This window comes from Rattus rattus, chromosome 5 (genome assembly GCF_011064425.1).
Source record: "Rattus rattus isolate New Zealand chromosome 5, Rrattus_CSIRO_v1, whole genome shotgun sequence".
Taxonomy (NCBI): domain Eukaryota; kingdom Metazoa; phylum Chordata; class Mammalia; order Rodentia; family Muridae; genus Rattus; species Rattus rattus.
In genome coordinates, this window is record NC_046158.1 from 2,695,960 (window position 1) to 2,714,573 (window position 18,614).

At 55.4% G+C, this 18,614-nt stretch overlaps 2 protein-coding genes across 2 annotated transcripts in view; one reads left to right on the plus strand and one right to left on the minus strand.

The window, feature by feature from the left end:
- Window positions 1-11,570, plus strand: part of Lrsam1 (leucine rich repeat and sterile alpha motif containing 1) — a 38,661-nt gene extending 27,091 nt beyond the window's left edge. The window contains exons 19-26 of the mRNA XM_032902721.1: window positions 399-473; window positions 1,862-1,942; window positions 3,199-3,294; window positions 5,067-5,165; window positions 6,810-6,941; window positions 7,885-7,966; window positions 8,481-8,626; window positions 9,941-11,570. Of these exons, the coding sequence (XP_032758612.1) occupies window positions 399-473; window positions 1,862-1,942; window positions 3,199-3,294; window positions 5,067-5,165; window positions 6,810-6,941; window positions 7,885-7,966; window positions 8,481-8,626; window positions 9,941-10,066 (837 nt within the window). The 3' untranslated portion in view covers window positions 10,067-11,570. The remainder of the gene's footprint in view (window positions 1-398; window positions 474-1,861; window positions 1,943-3,198; window positions 3,295-5,066; window positions 5,166-6,809; window positions 6,942-7,884; window positions 7,967-8,480; window positions 8,627-9,940) is intronic.
- The window catches only part of Niban2 (niban apoptosis regulator 2), a 48,936-nt gene continuing 41,852 nt past the window's right edge, over window positions 11,531-18,614 (minus strand). Inside the window, exons 6-14 of the mRNA XM_032902719.1 lie at window positions 17,680-17,795; window positions 17,159-17,263; window positions 16,894-17,056; window positions 15,585-15,772; window positions 14,617-14,772; window positions 14,142-14,258; window positions 13,882-13,989; window positions 13,688-13,799; window positions 11,531-13,358 (exon numbers count right to left, since the gene is read on the minus strand). Coding sequence (XP_032758610.1) covers window positions 12,769-13,358; window positions 13,688-13,799; window positions 13,882-13,989; window positions 14,142-14,258; window positions 14,617-14,772; window positions 15,585-15,772; window positions 16,894-17,056; window positions 17,159-17,263; window positions 17,680-17,795 — 1,655 coding nt within the window. The 3' untranslated portion in view covers window positions 11,531-12,768. The remainder of the gene's footprint in view (window positions 13,359-13,687; window positions 13,800-13,881; window positions 13,990-14,141; window positions 14,259-14,616; window positions 14,773-15,584; window positions 15,773-16,893; window positions 17,057-17,158; window positions 17,264-17,679; window positions 17,796-18,614) is intronic.

Below are 18,614 nucleotides of genomic sequence, written 5' to 3' on the forward strand. Positions count from 1 at the left end.
TTCTCCGTTTTCAGAATGCCAGTCGCCTGGCTGTTGGCAGTCAGCGTCATGTGGATGTGTCAGATGAGCGTCTGACCACAGAACCTCCGCTGTTCATCCTCGTTTGTTTAAATTTAACGTAGGAGATCAGAAGTCACTTCTCCAGCTGTGTGTGGCTGGCATCTGCTATAATTCCAGTGCCCAGGAGGTTGAGGGTGCTTTGAATTCAGAACCAACTTGAGCTACCTAGACCCTGCGTTGAAAGGAGGGAGAGAGAGCGAACAGTTATTTTTCCGCCCACCCAAGATCCACACTCTAAGGTGTTTTTAGGCAGATGTGGCTCCCGTGACTGGCGTGTGACCCTTGGAAGAGCCAGGGAGGGTGGCCTCTTCTCAGTGTGTGTGCATTGTCTCCCGCAGAGTGTGATGCAGAAGGCTGCATTCGAGGCTCTCCAGGTAAAGAAAGACCTCATGCATCGGCAGATCAGGAACCAGGTGAGCGCTGGCCGGGTGCCTCATCTGCTCCCACGCAGACCTGGCTCGTGGGGCAGCAGTCATTAAAACTCAAATCCATGGCTTACCGCTTTGGAGACTTTCTTTCCCTCAACAGTGGGGCTGATGGTTTGTGCCTTGAACAGCGCTGAAGGTGGTGGCTTCATCCCAGAGCCTGACCAGAAGCCTGCTGGGCAAGTGCAGTGTGTTTCCATAAGGCCTGGGCTGGAGAAAGGGCAGCGCTTATTTGAATGACTCTGTAGGAAACTTTCCAGCTCAGACCCCAGTGCCTGTCATCATGACTGATGGACACATGGCTTCTTAGGGTGGGTTGGAGTTCCCGATTGAGTGGGAAGCCAGGTCCTGAGACCTTCTGAGGACGGACCCTGGCCTGGGAGGAGGAAACCACCCTCCAGCCCAGACTCCACTACCAACCTGTGGAGTAGCCTTGGGCAGAGGCCCTGCTGGGCGGAGTGGGGCTGGGGCCAGAGGCGCTGCACACAGTCAGGCTATGGGAACACACGTCGCTTCATATTTACACACTGAATCCCACGTTTTTTGCATGCTCTCTCTTCTTTTTCTTTCTTATTTGACTTCAACCAACTTAATTTTTTAAACCTCCCTCTTTAATTTCAATCCCACATTGCCAGACATGAAGCTCATTCCTCTGACCAGGGGTTGGTGGCATCAGATACTCAGGGTTGGAAGAGGCCACAGGATCATTGGCTGACGTGGGGTAGAGAAGTCACTGGCTGTGGTCTCTGAGAGCATGTGGTGACCCCAGATATTCTCAATGGCCCCGTTCCACCTCAGACCCTGAGTTGGGATATTCCAGGAAAATGGTCTCTCAGATACCTGCACTTTGTCCTTAGGCAAATTACTAACTACACTGAGCATTGGTGTCCTTGTCCTTGTAGTGAAGGCAGAGAAACACCTGAGAGCCAGAGCTGATGGTTCTGCTGCGGCCCAGGCCTAGCACATAGTAGGTGATCAGTACATAACTGAGGCTCATTACTGGGTCGTTTTTGTTACCCTCTGGCCCCCTGACAGCTACATGAAGAAGCTGATAATCCGTAGTCCACAGGTATAGGGCTCAGTGCTGACCCAGAAGGAAGCCCCTCTCCATCATTCAGACCTTGCCCAGCACCCACTGAGATGCCTATGCTGGGCTCTTGGTCAGTGCTGTTGACTGAGACATGCACGTCCATGTTCCGAGGTGTAGCCCATTCTACTCTCCTCAGTGAGGCCCCCCCAAGGCCCACAAGATCCACTCTGTCCCGGGCTACCCGGCCTCCTGACAAAGGTTTCTGAGTCCCTGATTGGCCAGGCAGCAGCACATAAGGGAACCGTGGTGACTGTGAATCAATGCCCCTGTTTCGTCTTCTGTTCAGATTAGGCTAATAGAAACTGAGTTACTGCAGCTGACACAGCTGGAGTTAAAGAGGAAGTCCCTGGACACAGAGACGCTTCAGGTATGTGAGGCTCCCAGCCAGACGACACCCTCATTCCACTCCCGACCCCAGGGCGGCTGCTCCTCAGCTCCAGACACAGGCTTCTCTGGCACAGAGAGCCGGCCCAGCCCCAGTAGAACAGATGTGGTCCATGGGCAAAGGTAGCTCTGTGCAGGGCGAGAGGGTCAGAGGAAGGAGGGTTTCACTGCCAGGCCTGCCGGGCCATCACCATCTCTGCATTCCCCTGACTGGGCTGGTGGCTGTGTGGTCAGGTGGGCTTTGGGTCCCACTCTCTGGGCTGATGCTCCCCGTGGAGGGAGTTTTGGAGTCCCAAGGGCATGTGAGCAGAAACTGGCCCCGGATGTCCTGCTCACAAACCCCGAGGGCAGCATAGCTTGGCACATGGAGAAAAGGTGCCCTTCTCCCTTCCCTGACCCTCAGACTCACAAAGGGCCAAGGTAGGATGGCACATGGATGTGTGTCCATGCCAGGCCTCTGAGAGTGCTCATCTGTCATTGGCTATGCCCAGGGCAAGTCTCAGTTGACCCGTGGCCTTCCGATGCTGAGAGTACTGCTGCCCCTAGGCTTACCCAGGTTGCCAGGTGGCCTTAGACGAGTCATTGTCCCTACCTTCTGGGCCTCTCTTTGACCCCTCTGTAAGGCAGAGGCTGCTGTTCATGGCTAGCCTATGCCATCAGCCCATTAGAGTGTTCTTGGTGGCCTCTGATGGTTTCCACAGATGAGGAACTGGCTTCCTCAAGGAAGCTGCCACCATGTTTGTCCAAGCTCGCTCAAGCCACAGGTCTCTTCCTGTTAGAACTGCCATGGGGTTTCCAGAGACAAGAGGATAAGTTTGTGGCCACACACACAGGGCAGTTGGCATGTGTCTCCCTGTGCGGCAGCCCCCTCATCTGTATGTGGTGCCCTCCTCACCGTGCAGGTTCCACATGAGCCTCCTCGCCATCTGCTTCCACCGTGTGCTGTGGTCCATCAAGACCCATGGCTTGTTCCTTTTGTGTGCCATTTCTCACCCTCTGTGGTCACCATCCCTAGGGTTCCATTCTGGCCTGAAGCCCACAGAGAAGAGGGTTGAGGGCTTGGGTGGAAGTGGGCAGCATACCAGAGTTAGGGGTGCCTCTGGGCTCTGTCCCTCAACTCAGCCTTGAGGCATTAGTCAGAGCCCTGAATTCAGTTGGTGGGGCTTCCAGGCCCTGCCAGGCTACATGGTGGGGACCACTGAGGGCTCACGGTGTCTCGGGTCGGATGCTGTGTTACAGGAGATGGTCTCAGAGCAGCGCTGGGCGCTCAGCAACCTGCTCCAGCAGCTCCTCAAAGAGAAGCAGCAGCGGGAAGAGGAGCTCCATGGCATTCTGGTATGTTCTTGGACTTGTGCTACACGTCCCCTGGGCCTGTGTGCATCACACTGGCGTGCGTGGCCTGGGCGTGCTCACTGTGCTTTTGAAACACTTGTTATTCCACTGTAGGTGCTCATCAGAGGGGAGCTAAAGGGGGAAGGGACAGCGCCACTCGGCATCTGTTTTAGCTTCTTGTGCACCCTTGTTATAAGAGAGAGAGTTTGCTTTCACTCACTGTCCGGATTACAGTCCCTCCTGTGGGGAAACTGCAGCCACAGAGCTTGAGACAGCACAGCATCTCCAGAATCAAGAGCAGGGTGTAATGAGCATACAGCCAGTGTTAGCCTCTGTCCACGGTACTCCCTGTGCCAGTGCTCCCCAGGGTGGCACTCCCCGGGGCGGTGCTCCCCGGGGCGGTGCTCCCCAGGGTGGTGCTCCCTGGGCTGGTGCTCCCCAGGCCTCGGATTCGGAGACAGCCCTGAGTCTTCTCTTCAGCACAGGACAGGACATGCTAAGAACAGACCACTACTTTTAGCAGGAGCGGCCTAACCCTTCTCGTTGCCTTTTACTCCGGTATATGTCAGGTGGGCTGAGCCCCACTTACAAACACTGCTGCAGACTTTTGGGTGCCTACACAGAGGGCCAGGGCTGAAAAGATGGAATCACTCCTTTCTGTGACCGTCTCAAACGTCCCAGGCCAGCTCCACCCTAGGCCAGCCGAGGAGAGTGAAGCCGGCTCCTACAAAGCCCATCCAAACTGACCCAATGCCCATAGTGCATGAGCGCAGGCTAAGGGAGGAAGCCCCAGGTTAGCATACAGTCGGGACCATGGGCTCAGGAGGGACGTCCTGCTGGCATGGCACTGTACTGTAATCCCAGCCCCTCAGAGGCCAATGGGGAAGATGGTGATGTCCAGGTCAGCACAGGGACATAGCAAGACACTCTTTCAGAAGAGTAAGGGTGCAGAGACATGACAGTCTCGCGACATGCAGCTCAGCAGTAAGAGCGCTTGTTGCCAGACCTAATGAACTGAGTTCCTCTTGGGGACACTTGGTGGAAGGAGAGAACCAACGCCCAAGCTGTCCTCTGACCTCCACACGCGTGTTATGGGGGTGGAGTGCATGCACACTGTTAATGTAGCATACAGAGGGAAGGAAGGAAAGTGGACTTCTTGGCTCTCTCAAGGAGGAACCATTAAAAGAGTCAGACACAAGACCCAGCGTGGCCCACAGTGATGGTTGCTATGGTGATCACCACTCAAAATCACTAGCTCACTGCCTCATCCTGGAGCCTGGGTAGCACCCACTCAGAACAACCCTTTATGAGCGGTCCCCACATGGGAGAGTGGGGACATCCCTGCCATTGGCATGTCAGCCGTGTCCAGCAAAACAACTTCTTTCAGAAGTCCTGGAGGTCCTGTAGCCGCTGGCCGTCATCCAGAAGTAGGCATGCCCTTGTTGGGGACAAAGATGGCTGCACAAGACTTTTCTGTTCCACAAATGGACAAAGGGGGTCCCTCAGAGGTGTAGCAGAATGTAGGACTCAGTGCGGGAGGCGAGGAGCAGGCTCCCGGTGCCACACGTGTGACTTAGACAGCTCCCTGCCCTTCCCCACGCCCACTCCCTGCTGTTGGGCACAGCTGGGCTTCCTGCCTTTGCCCTGTGACTTAAATCAGGGACAGTGAAAAGTCAGACACTCTTCAGGAGCATAGTAGGCAACACCATGCTCTGGTAGTCTCTGTTTCCAGAAGTTAGCCAGTAGCTAATGGTGCTGGCTTCTGTTCTTGGCAGGCAGAATTAGAGGCCAAGAGTGAAACGAAGCAGGAAAATTACTGGCTCATCCAGTACCAACGGCTTTTGAACCAGAAGCCTTTGTCCTTGAAGCTGCAGGTAAGGACCGTCTGGCCCAGGAACTTAGTGGGTCTCTTTCCAGAGAGGGTCAGCTGCACAGGGGATTCCAGTGGGCCAGCTCCCTGCAGAGAAAGTGAGTGAGTGCTCACTCTGATGAGAGAGGAGGTGAGACATTGGCCACTGCTGAGCAAGTGGACGGGGCAGACATAGCTGCGATCTCTTTGGGCACATGCACGCATGCACACATGCACAGGTTTTAATTTGCTTTTGAGACAACATCTCCCTATGTAGCTCTGGCTGGCCTGGAACTCAGATCTCTCTGCCTCTGCCTGCTGAGATTAAAGGTATGCGCCAACACTCCTGGCCTAATACACATAATTTTTTTGTTTGTTTGCTTTTTGTTTTTGGGCAGGGTCTCACTGTGTGTCACTGGCTGCCCATGTAGATCAGGCTGGACTGGAACTCACAGAGGGCATCATGGACAGCCTGATCTGGGGTTTTTATGAGATAGTTTTTCTTTACAGCCCAGGCTGTTTGCGAACGTGCCATCCTCCTGTCTCGGCTTTTTGACGGCTAGAATGACAGGAATGTGCCACCGTTGCCTGGCTTACGTTGTTGTGTTTTCTGTGTGTGCCTGGCATGTGTGTGCTGTTGCAGTAGGTGTGTGTGTGTGCAGGGGTGTGCTGGTGTGCCAGTGTGTGCATGCAGTGACGGGGAAGTGACATCAAGTGTTTTCACAGTTGGTGTCTTTTATTTTAATTTTATGTATGTGTTTTGCCTGCTTATGAGTCTATGTACAACTTACACACCTGATACCCTGGAGCTGAGAAGAGGGCTTAGCTCATGGGACTGGAGTTATGGACAGTTAGGAGCCACTATGTCAGTGCTGGAGATCAACCCGGGTCCTCTGGAAGAGCAGCCAGTGCTCTTAACCACAGCCGTCTCTCCAGCCCAAATACTTTTTTTAAAAGATTTTTGTTTTGTTTTACTTTTTGATGAGTCTCAGGTTCACTGAGAGATCTTGCCTCAAAACAACAACAAATTTAAAAAGGTCCTTCTGCATGACCCTGGCTGTCCTGGAACTCTCTCTGTAGACCAGGTCAGCCTCAAACTCACAGAGATCCACTTGCCTCTGCCTCCTGAGTGCTGGGACTAAAGGTGTGAGCCATCAAGCCCAGCCTAGATTGATTTTTTACTTAGGTGTAAGCTTATGTGTGCCATGTGTACCAGGTAGTCCCTAGGCCAGAGGGCCTCAGGCCCTGGATCTGGAATTACAGAGTTAGGAGCTACGTGATATGGGTGCTGGGACTCAAACCTGGGTCTTCTGCAAGAAGAGGCTCTCTCGGCCCGAGCCTCATTTACACCATTCTTGTAGCTTGCTTTTCTCTCGTGCTTACTGATGGAGTCTCCAGCCCGTGGCCATGCCTCTCCCCATTTTCTCAGGTGCCCACCTGTGCCCTGTGTGTGGCCTGGCTTTACCCAGCTCCCTTCGGTGGGCGTTTAAATGACTATTTCCACTGTAGAACAGCAGCGAGCTCCCTTGTGGATGGATCTCTGTGCACTTACACACCTTTCGGTGGGGAAGAGGTCAAGGACGCACTTTGAGTATCGTATACTCAGACTGTCCCATCTTTGGGTCCTTCACTCTGACACCCTTGGCCTTCCCACTGGGCCATCCCGCAGGAAGAAGGCATGGAGCGGCAGCTGGTGGCCCTGCTGGTGGAGCTGTCTGCTGAGCACTACCTGCCCCTCTTCGCCCACCACCGCATCACACTGGACATGCTGAGCCGGATGGGCCCTGGAGATCTGGCTAAGGTGGGCAGCCATTGTCTTGGGGAAGTCAGGAAGGCCCAGCAGGCCTGGACTCAGTGTCACAAAGGGGAATGTTTGGTCAGTTTGTAGTGATTCGAGGTCTGTCCAGATCAGGTGACTCTAGGGCTCCATGAATCTCATGGCCAGAACCGCTGCCCCCTTTGCCTCTGCTCACCTGTGCACTCAGCCTGTCTTCTAACTGGCAGTGAGGACTCTGGATCCTGAATGCAGGGCTCTGGGCCAGCCTCAGCTTGTGCAATGGTGTCACACAGTCCCATCCCTGCCTGAGCTCCAGTTACATCCTGATCACAATAAGAGCTCCTTATTCATGGAATTAACCCACTTCTCTTTAAAATAAAACAATGCTGACGGTCGTCAACACCTCCCTGGGATGCGCACATGCGGTCTCGTCCCAGGGTCCCTGCTCTCATCCGTTCTGCTGTCCTGCCTCACCCGGGACAGATGCAGGGCCCATACTGAGAAATACTCCATGACCTTCAGCTGTAGGCTGTGCACTCGGGCTCTGGACTGTGGGGCTGTAAGGCTCAGACACCGCCGCTTCTCAGCACTGTAGCTTCAGGAGCTCTGTCCATCCTAAGTTCACCAAGCACAGTGACCGTGGGGCCCGATGCAGAGCAGCCTCAGTGCAGGTGACACTATCTGGGCGGTCTCTGCCCTCTGAAGCTTTCAGTAGCACATGTGTCACAGACCTCCTTTGGGGGCTCAGTTCTCCCCTCTGCCACGATTGTTGCACCAGGCCTGAGAACCTACACGGCTGTGGTTCTGCCTTACCTCATACCACAAGGCCTGGCTTCACTGTCTCCACTGAAGGTGCCAGAGGTGGAGGCCGAGGCAGTCCTATGGGCTCGGGCAGTGCAGCAGCTCAGTGCAGGAAAGCTGGCTCCCTTCCCTCAGCCCTTGGTCTGCTTGTCCTGTCTGTCCACAGGTGGGTGTCTCAGAAGCAGGCCTGCAACATGAGATCCTGCGAAGAGCCCGGGACCTGCTGGATGTGGCCAGGGTCCAACCAGGTACTTATGCTAGGCTCTTCCCCGAGCTGTTTGGAGGCCCAGCTATATCGGGCTACGGTTGGCAGCCTAGGGGCCGCTGGCTCCAGATCATGGGACTGCTCCCTGAGCTATAGGCACAGAGCGGGCTGTGCTGGGGAGAGGACTTAGGACTAAGGAGGCAGCCTTGGGGCATCCCCTTGTGCCATCACCTGGCGGACCCATTCTATTTCCTGGGAAGCCTGGTAGAGAAGCTCAGCCACTAGACACTGGTCCTCTTCTGCAGCTCCACCACTAGGTGGCGATATGGCCCTAAGCACACAGTGTCCTCAAGCCGAGTGTACAGTAGCTGGGTAGAGAATTCACTCCCATCTCACAGATGGACACGAGGAATGACTGGGGCCAAGAGGAAGAGCTTTCCCCTGCTCTTGGACTGGAGCCACCCCCTCCTTTGCCCCCCCAGATCACTCCCACAAGCCAGGATTGGGATCATCTGGGGATGACCCCCTGGCTTAGCCTGCCCCTCTGATTTCCTCAGAGTTGAAACCACCTAAGAATGAGGTCCTTGGTGTCTCTGAGCCCCCCACAGCCCCTCAGGAGCTTCCTGAGTCCGTGAGACCATCTGCCCCGCCAGCTGAACTGGACATGCCGACCTCAGAGTGTGTTGTGTGCCTGGAACGTGAGGTAAGTGTGGGGAGACGCTACAGATCCCAAAACATGGGACACCAAAATGACCCGCGTCCCATGACCCGATATGCGCAATGCTAACATTGTCTAGAATCTATTTTCCCCCAGAGGAAGGATTTTCCCTCAGCTTATTAACTATATTAGGGAAGATTTCCCCATCATGACTCAGCAAGAAGATGGTTCTCCTGGCCAGGCCTTTCTAATTGTTGCAAAATTAACACTTATTGCAAAAAGTCAACATTCCAGTGCTTAAAGCACAGATCCTCCTTCACCTCCACTGAGGGATCAGACCTCAGTGTAGCCGGGGCTGGCACAGTGGCACAGCCCTGCAGTCGTAGTTCATGAGACGTGAAAAGGGCAGGAGCCCTGTGAGGCTGAGGGCTGTGTAGCAAGACCCTGTCTCCCTGGCTGGGGGGATGGCTCGTGTCTGCTGCTTTTCCAGGAACCCAGGTCGGTTCCCTGCACCCAAGTCAGGTGGCTCACAATCTAAGGGGGTCGACACCCCCTCTACACTTCTTGAATAGAACATGCACATAGGTAAATAAGGCTGCCTGGCTCCGTGGCTCTCTGACCTTCAGAAGCCTGGGGCTGGGCGCTGGAGGGCACAGTGGTTAGAACTCTAACCAAGTTCCTATCCTCAGGCTTTGAAAGGGACTCCCAATTTCTCTCTCTCTCTCTCTCTCTCTCTCTCTCTCTCTCTCTCTCTCTCTCTCTCTCTCTCTCTTTTGTAATCTATTTTTATATTTTATTTATTTAATGTATGAGTGCTCTGCTGCATATGCATCCACCTGCCTGAAGAGGGCATCAGATTCCCCTATAAATGGTTGTGAGCCACCATGTGGTTGCCTGGATTTGAACTCAGGACCTCTGGAAGAGCAGCCAGTGCTCTTAACCGCTGAGCCATCTCTCCAGCCCCCATTTCTTGATATGAAAGATGACATTATATATACTGAGGGGTTGAGCTAAGGCAGAGTCAGGGAACACACACAAGGCTAGTGACCTACCTGTAAGGCTGAAGTCATTTTAGACCAGGCATCAGATTTCGGCAAGTGTGAACACAAAATAGTTACAAATCAGTGGAGAGCCAGTAGCGGTACACTCCTGGCATCCCAGAACCGGGAGTAGAGGCAGCTCTTGGCCTAGCAGGGACTGAGGAAAGAGCGTTTGGATTGTAGATGTTTGACTGCTGTTGTGATCCGTAGAGAAACAGGTACAAAACTGCCAACAGGCCTGACTGGGTTTTCACACCCACTGGGGCTGTGATGTGGTCATGGCCCCAGAGCTGAGCAGCCATGGACGCTCTCTCCGCAGGCCCAGATGGTCTTCCTCACCTGCGGCCATGTCTGCTGCTGCCAGCAGTGCTGCCAGCCGCTGCGCACCTGCCCACTGTGCCGCCAGGAGATCTCCCAGCGCCTCCGGATCTACCACAGCAGCTGAACGCACAGCCACCCACCAGCCTGGCCCTTCCTCGGCACCATCTCCACCTCTGCTGGACTTCCACTCCCCACATTCCCCAGACTAGGGCAGGACTGCCATAGGCCAAGCCACCACCCGCCACCCCGACCCCCCCTGCTCTGAGCACTAAGCAGGCAGGTCTGATGCCCCTGGCCTGTGACATAGCTATTCCGAATAGTGAGCAAGAGACGGGGCAGATCTGCTGGTGGTGGAACCTTGTGGCACAGGGTCAAGATCCAGGGTACGGAGGTGGCCCTGCAGGACTCAGGAATCCATGATACTAGGCAAGCAAGCCTCAGTGCTGCAGCCAGCTGTCTGCCCCTCCTGGAGGTGTCCATATCTATGGAATGCATCAGCCGTCCTGTCCTTAGGTGGGGCAATGTCTCTGGGAAGAGGTGGGCTGTGCAAGACTCCTCTGCCCTCCTTTGCTTCACGCTGAACACCCGCCCTTCCATATCTGCACCTCATAGGCAGGTTGGTTAAGTCCGACTCCCTCCCGGAGTCAGCCCTGGGTCTGTGGGAACTTGGGGGAGGTAGGAGTAGACAGAGTCCAGGCGAGCTCTGGGGAAAAAGGCCAGAGCTGCTGTGCCTGGGTAAAGGTAAGGCAGTGAGACATTGCCCAGTGGAGAGTTAGGCAGTGTCCTCTTAAACAGAGGGCATGGGGAGCAGAGCCAGGGGTGGGCTTCAGTACTGGGAAGCAGCCTGCACTCAGGGGATGGGGCAGGTTGTGTTCCCTGCAGTGCTCATCCTAGGTGAGGGCTGCCACAGCACCTGGAGGGCATGTTAACGCTCAGGTGGGCGTCTGCCCTCACCAGCTGTACAGGAGTCCCTGTGACATGAGACCCTTCTGCCCCTCCCAGTACAGTGTATGGCCTATGGCATGTGCTCAACAATGACTACCACTTGACGGGCTCTGGTGGGGGAACTAGCCATTGGCACCTAGCATGGACCCGGAGCCCACCCTCATGGTGGACACTGGAGTTGATCAGCCATTAGGAGGCTGTCACCCAAAAGCTATGGCCTCTCCCCTCCTCTCTGAGCCTCAGTTTCCTCCTCTAAAATAGGGCAGTGTGAGAACGGGTTAGAGAAAGAGACCTCAATAAAGTGGTTGGCATTTGGAAGTCTGCATCCCCAGAACTCACAGGGCCAGGCCAGTGTGCAGTCACAGCACTGAGGAGGCATTAGTCAGACCCTGGCCCTCACCAGACAGCCAGACAATCCGAATTAGCGAGTTCCAGGCTAATGCGACCTCTCGATCCACAAGGCGGAATGGCCTGGATCCTTTGGCTTCTGCATGCACATGCAAATCTGTACCTGTACACACACATGCAGGTACGCAGATCAGGGACCTGGCAGCTCATTTGATGAGCCCAAGAGAGCTGAGGTGAATGGATCCCTAGACACCCTAGGCCCAGCTCTCCCCCACCCCAGCAGCACATAAGGAAATGAGCTTTAAATAAAGCGTTTATTGGTGAGCAGAAGCTTATACAGTTTGCATAGATTCTTCATACCATAACTGGAAGGATGGAGACCCCCAAGGCACTAGAGAGCATCGAAAGAAGTCAGTACTCGATGGAGTGAGGGCCGGGGACTGGGTGTCCCTGAGCACCAGCCACGTCCTGTGGGTCTGAGGCGTGTATCTGGGGAGCAGGTCCACAGAACAGAGACCTCATCCTGGGGCCTTGTAGTGGCAGTTTCTACTTTGCTCTCCCAACCCCAGCAGCAGAGTCTGGGGAGGCCCAAGGTGACAGTCATCTACTTGACTGACCCTTGGTTTGACCCTTGCGACTAGGAGGGAAAGATAAGCCCAAATGGTTCACAAGGACAATGGAAGAGGGGTCTGGAATTGTCAGGGTTAGGTGACGTGGGTTACAGAGACCAAGGATGCTCTGCAGTGTCTCAAAGCCACGGCCCTCAATGTTCCCGTGGAGCTTCTCCAGCTTCCCGGCATGCAGTGAGACAGCCCACACCCAACCCTGCAGTTGTCAGCCCAAAGTAGGGGTGGATAACCAGACAGATGCACAGCAGTGGGCACCCAAGACTGCAACCTCAGCTACCTTCACTTTGCCATCCTGGCCTTCGACCCTCCCCTCAGGACACTTCCCCTGCACAGACTAACACATTCTGGGCCTTTCTCATTCCATCGCTCCCCTACCAGACCCCTAAGCCCCGCCCTCCCGCACCAGTAACCCGAAAAGTGAGGCCAGTGAGCACTCTAGTGTCTGTCTAACCTTGGGACCCGCAGGGAGTGGGCAGGACAGAGGCCAGGCCCCCGCGTCTTCCTTGCCACCTAGGCAAGGGGCCCCAGAGTGATATGACAGCTTTCCAGCTTCCTAGACATGAGTGGCAACAATGCTTCCATCTACCTCCGTCAAGAACCACCGGGAGGGAAACAGGTAACAGCTTGAGGGCAGGATGGAGGGGCTCCCCAGCCCCTTGCACAAAGAGGAAACCCTCAAAACCAGATCTAGCATCAGAGACCAGCCCACAGAAAACGAGGCAGTAACAGGTGTACTAAACCCCATAAAGTGACTTTGGATAGGCCAGACCCCTGGAGGTGCCACACCACCCCAGCTACCTTCCCCACAAGGCACAGACTGGAGTACCCCTCCCCAGAGATGAGGCTGCGGTGCCCAAGGAGAAGCGCCCCAGTGCAGAGTCCAACAGAAGCTGGGAGGCCATGCCTAGAACTCCGTCTGCACTCCTGCGCTGTCCTCGGTGGTGGTATGGATGGGGGGACGGCTACCAGGGCTAGACACCTTCTCCCCGGTCTCTTGATCACTGGGTTTAGGGGGCTCAAGGTCCACAGCTTTTCCAGGTGGGAGGTGCCGGAGGGGTGAGGCTGGTGGCGAAGCCTCTAGGACTGCCATGGGCTGGGGGCTCTCTTGGACTGGGGCCCCATTGAGGAGGGGGCTGGCTGGTGGAGAGCTTTCAGCCTGCAGATCCTGGGCCAACAGGCCTCGGAGCTCAGTGACATTGTCCGGGGATGCAGGTGATGGCGATTCAGAGCCAGCCTCAAAGGGCAGCCCTGACTCCTCGTCCTGGACCACGGACACCACCTGCTTGGCACGCCTGCGCTTTTCTGTGAGGGTGGCTGCTTCGGAGGGGCAGGGGCTGCCACCACTGTCACTGCCATCACCGCCATCACCATACTGTTCGCCCCAGTCAATGGGTGCACCCTCAGCCAGCAGGTGTAGATTGGGGTCGCTGTTATGCAGAACCACGCTGTCCCGGTAGAGGTTATGTTTGCGCTGCACTGCAGCCTCCTTCACAGCTGCAAGACCCCAAGAGAGAGACAGCACTCAGCATGGACCGTCATAGCAAACCTGACATCCTCCGGGGCCCTTTCTCACCCTCCAGTGTGATCTATGCCTGGACCCTGGTCTCCCTGCCACAAAACTATAACTCAAGCCTGGAAACCAAGCCGGCAGCCACTACGTCCCTCACTGATCACTCTCAGCAAAGCCAGGAACCAGAGAGGAAACTTAAGGCACAGAGAAGCCAGTGCCTGGATGCGGCCTCCTCCTGGAGTCTCGGCCTCTCTGTGCACCTTTAGCTGGGGCCGCCTATGTCTCTCCCGGGCTGCCCCTGCCCCCTGCTCACCCTGCAGGATGTCCTTCATGACCGTCTGCAGCACCACCTCCTCGTATGTGTTCTCCACCAGGATGAACCTGGCAAAGTCTTCAAAGATCAGCTCCTGGAAGCGTGGCAGCTCCTGCCGGGGAAGTGGGTAGAGAAGGGTCAGAGGCTGTACAGATGGCCGCTCCCTGAGGGGCTACGGCAAGGCGGGGACTCACCGACTTGCAGGTGGGGGCCAGCTTTTTGAGCAGGAAGGGAATGGTGATCTGCAGCAGCGCCTCTCGGAAGAATCTCTTGCGCACAGAACTGCTGTCATAGTCGTATTTCTGCAGGGAGGGGTGGGTGCAGGAGGGACCCTAGGTCAGGGGCTCAGCTGGCAGGCAGGTCAGACCCAAGCCCAGAGCACGGATGGCGGCTGGTCAGTCAGCTCTGGGCTTGGCTGGCCCTGCAGACTCCAGCCCCATGGCGTCTGGCTCACCTTCAGCACCCGCTCCAGAATCCGCTGGATGGACTTGCACAGCTCCTCCTTGGTGGGTCCCTTCCCCAGCTCTTGGTGCAGGAGGGTTTCGAAGGTGTACACAGCATTGTCCATTTGCTACAAGGCATACAGCAGAGTTCATGAGACCCTTCCGGAGTGGCCATGGTCCCTTCCTGCACCCTCGGCCAGTCCCCCCATCCTAGGCCTGTCACCGAGGAACCGGGGGCGGTCTGTAGCTTGCATGCTCTCTGGGTGCAGGTGAACGCCTGAGTGCAGAAATCCCAGGAAGAGACTAGGGGGAAGGGGCGGGTCCTAAGGAGACCTGACAGGCAGGCAGGTGAGCGAGAGACACAGGTGTTCTGAGAAGCATGGGGAGGGAGGTCTCCCGCTCCTGGTGCCAGGGGAGGGGGGCTGGGGGTGTGGGGGTGGGGCGGCATGGAAGGAAGCCAGCAGGGTGCAGGCTCAGGGTGCACACCTCTCGCATGTGGATCTGGGCTCGCTGCTTGAACACAGAAGTGCTAGACACGTCAAAGCGCTGCTGCAGCCCATCGAGCCTCAGCGGCTCCATCTTCTCGTAGCAGCTCTGCATCTTCAGGGGGTGGTACGCCAGTTGGGACAGCTTCTCCATGTACTGCAGAGAGCAGGGCCACATGGGTGAGTACACGGCCCCCACATACCCACATTAGAGCAAGCCAAAGAGGGCCCAAGAAAGAAGGGAGCAGGAACCTGAGGGCATTGAGGCCAGGCACTGGAAGACAGCTCTCCTCCCCTCTGGGTGCTAGTGGCCTTGCAAAGATCCCTCACTCTCTTAGGCCCCAAATCAATAGACATCTCTTTAGGGTTTTTAAGGTCCTTCTGTGTTCTCAAATTCTGATTATTATTGCCCGGGACTTCCGAACTTGAAGTCTGAAGGAGGCGGCTAAGGTTCAGGACAGACTCTAGGCACAGGCAGCCAACAAGGGACTATAGAAAGTTCAAATCCCAGCAACCACATAACTAGATCCGATGCCCTCTTCTGGAGTGTCTGAAGACAGCAACAGTGTACTTGCATACATAAATAAATAATTTTTTAAAAAAAGAAAGAAATTAAGAAAGACACTGACCCCGAGAGCTGGGTCAAAAGGATCTTAGGACAGACGTACTGTGCTCTTGTGGGGTGTGTGACTTGTAAAGGATGCAGCCCACACCTGAAGCTTGCCCGCCGTCTCCTTCCTGCACTCCCTCTCTGTGGAAGTCATTTCCTACTTTAACAGCCATCTCATAAAGACTAATGGTGCAGAGTAAAAAGACCCACTCTTTCCTTTAGGCACCAGGCCCCTGTTAGCCTGGAGAGCTCTGCCCTGTGGCTTCTGCCTATGGTCTCTGTGGATGCTGAGAAAGGGCAGCTCACCCTGAGACACACAGCAGGTGCTGGGGTACACCAGACCCGAGCCCAGGTCTCACCTCGCCCAGCTTGTCGATGCCACCCTCGTTGATGACATTCAGATTCATGTCTGTGACCTCTTTGAAGAAGACGTCCCGCACCTCGGTGAAGCCCTGGCTGGTGGGCACCATCAGAGCCTCTAGGATGGATGGGATGTAGGGCTGGACATGGTTCCTCACGCACACCTCTGCCTTGGGGAGGATGAAGGCTGTATGGGGAGGGAGAGGACTTTGCTGGTGGGCGGTGCCTGGGGCACACTCCACCCCATCCTGTCCACCCAGCCCATGGATGCCAGGGAAGCTGCCTTATAGGTGCTGGGGACGTGAACTAGCTCACCGACCTCAGAGAGGGATCTATAAGGACAACAGATCAAAGCAGAAAAGATACAACTGCCATCCTAACACTCCAGAGGTGGAAGCAGGAGAATTAGAAGTTTAAGGCCAAACTCTGCTACATATTTAGAGCTATGTAAGTTTGAGGCCGGCCTGGTGGGGGAGAGGGAGAGAAGAAAGGAAGAGATTTGTGACACAGGTGAGCTCTGTGGAAGCTGAGCCTGCCCTGGAGCAGGGTGGCCTGGCTCTTTCCAGCCAGTTCTTCAGAACATTCCAACTCCAGCACTTTTTACCCAGAGGGTATTCTGAAGGCTACCCCACTTCTGCCCAGACAATGCTTACCACACACAATAAATGTCAACTCTCAGTATCCCGCTAAGCTCCCAGTGAATGTGGATGACCCACAGTCACCCTCAGAAAGCCACCACCTGCTAGCGCAGTGTCAAAGAAACACAACATGGATAATGAAAGGTGCATGCGTATGCCACCCGGAGAAGCTAGGTAATCCCAAGGTGACATGACCGTCCACCAGGGTGACGCGTCATCACACCTGAGTTGACCAAGGACGGACAGAGGTTTGAACCTCAAAGACAAAAATCTCCACATTCAAAATCTGAGCCTAGTATCAAAAGCATGTCATTCTTGGAACTCCGGAGGCTGAGGCAGGAGGATTACAAATTCAACTCTAGCCTAGGTAATGTGTAAGACTTTGTCTCAAACAGCAAAAAAGAGACTAGAGCTGCAGCTCACTGACAGAGTGCTCATCAAGTGTGGATGAGCGTGGGTGAAGCCCTAGGTTCGATCCCCAGCACTGACAGATTCAAATCTTATAGAAAAATAAAACTTAGAGAAGAATCTGCAGGGGTCGAAGGGTCATGGATTTGATTCTGATCATTTAGTAGAACAGCAGGCAGGTGATGGATCACACTACGGAGACGCTGGCCCGCCCCTGGAGGGCCGTGTGCAAACATCTGCCAGTGGCTTCTGACCCGCCTACCTCGGATCTTGCTGGCCAGATGCTCCTTGGAGGTGATGATCTGGTCCATGTCAGTACGGATAACTGCCTCCATGGCTGGCCGGGCCAACTGCAGCTTACACAGCACCTCCTCGAAGTGCACCTTGGCCTGTTCAAATACCAGGCGGTACACAGCATCCGAGATCTACGGGTACAATGGAGGTGTCAGTGCCAGGGCTGAGGACTGAGTGCTGGCTGTTCCCTGTCAACATCCGTGTCCCTGCCCAGGGGTCCCAGGCTCACCCACCTGGATCCACTGTCGCTGCCGCTCCTGAGGCTTTCCCTTCAGCCGTGGCCCAAGCTCTGTCTTCAGCGCTGGGCCCAGCTCCTCCATCACCAGGTTGCTTAGGATCTAGGACCAGGAGACAGGAGAGGGGCAGGGTTAGCACCCATCCGTCTGCTTGTTTCTCTGAATCTCTCCAGCCACTCTGGGACCCTCCTCTGGGCGTCCTCCACACCTCTGTGGAGCTGCACCCTGTTCCAGCACACCCTGCAGGGGTCAGACCTATCTGCCTGTGGTGTCAGTGTCACCTGGAGGCAAAGCTCCTGAGGAAGGGGCCTGTAGCCATCTTGTTCAGAGCTGTCCTGCCCTCCAGGACCCAGGGACGTGAATGGACAGATTAACAGGGGTTCCCATTTACCCAAATCTGCTCTTGCCATCTCTTTCCCAAAACCTGCTGTACCCTAGAACCCCACTTCTGATGCAGTCTTACTCCCTAGGGCCCAGGGGGACTCCCGAGGACACCTCAAGCAGCCCTGTGACCTCACCTGCACCTCGTTCCCACACAGCATTTCCCAGGTGCCGTACTGCTCCTTCGACTGGCGGTACATACGGATGGCATCTGTGAATGCTGGGCCCTCCACCTTGGAGTTCTCCGGGATCCCTGCCCAGGATAGAAGGAGGGAGAGAGGGAGGAGAGAAAGGGATCAGCAAAGGACTGTCCACCAAGACCAACCAGCCAGCCAGGGGACACACAGCAGGAAAGAGCTGTGCTTCACCCTGCAACACTCTGGCCACCCCTCTACCCTTCCGAATCACCTACGTCCTCTAGGATAGCACCATCCCGACCCAGCACAGCCATTAACCTACCCCACAGAAGAACAGCCAAGAGTAAGGAACAGCCCAGCTGGGAAATTGTCCAGCCCTAGAGACTGCACGACATGGCTCTAGGAGACCTGGGACACACATCCTAGCCCTGCTCCCCACATCCGGCTGCATTAGTGTGCTGCAGCCCTCCCGTCGAGTGAGGGACGGTAAATACTTCCAGTTGCATAGGTCAGACAACCTGTGTCCCAGTGCTAGACCTAGCATCCCAGCTTGCAAACACCAGAGCGTTCTTTGCCAATATACTTGCGAAAGTAGCCAGGGGCGGAACCTGATCCATGCACTGCTTTCTGGGCCTTGCTCTACATCACTGAACCCCAAAAGAGCCTCAGTTTCCCCTTATGGAACAGTGGCCCTACCCTGGCCCCCAACATGCTCTAGGGCCCTCTCTGAGCTCCCATGGGCACACAGTGAGCCTCAGGAAGCCCAGAGGGTGGCACCAGGGGCCCTTGAATGATATTTTGTGTGGTTTTGGTTTTTTGAGGTCTTGGAGATGGGACCCAGGGCAAACACTTTACCAGGCCCAGCCCCTGAAGGACACTTTCTATCAGAAGCTAAAGAGCCATTTCTCCCAGCACCCCGGGCCCCGGGTCTGGCT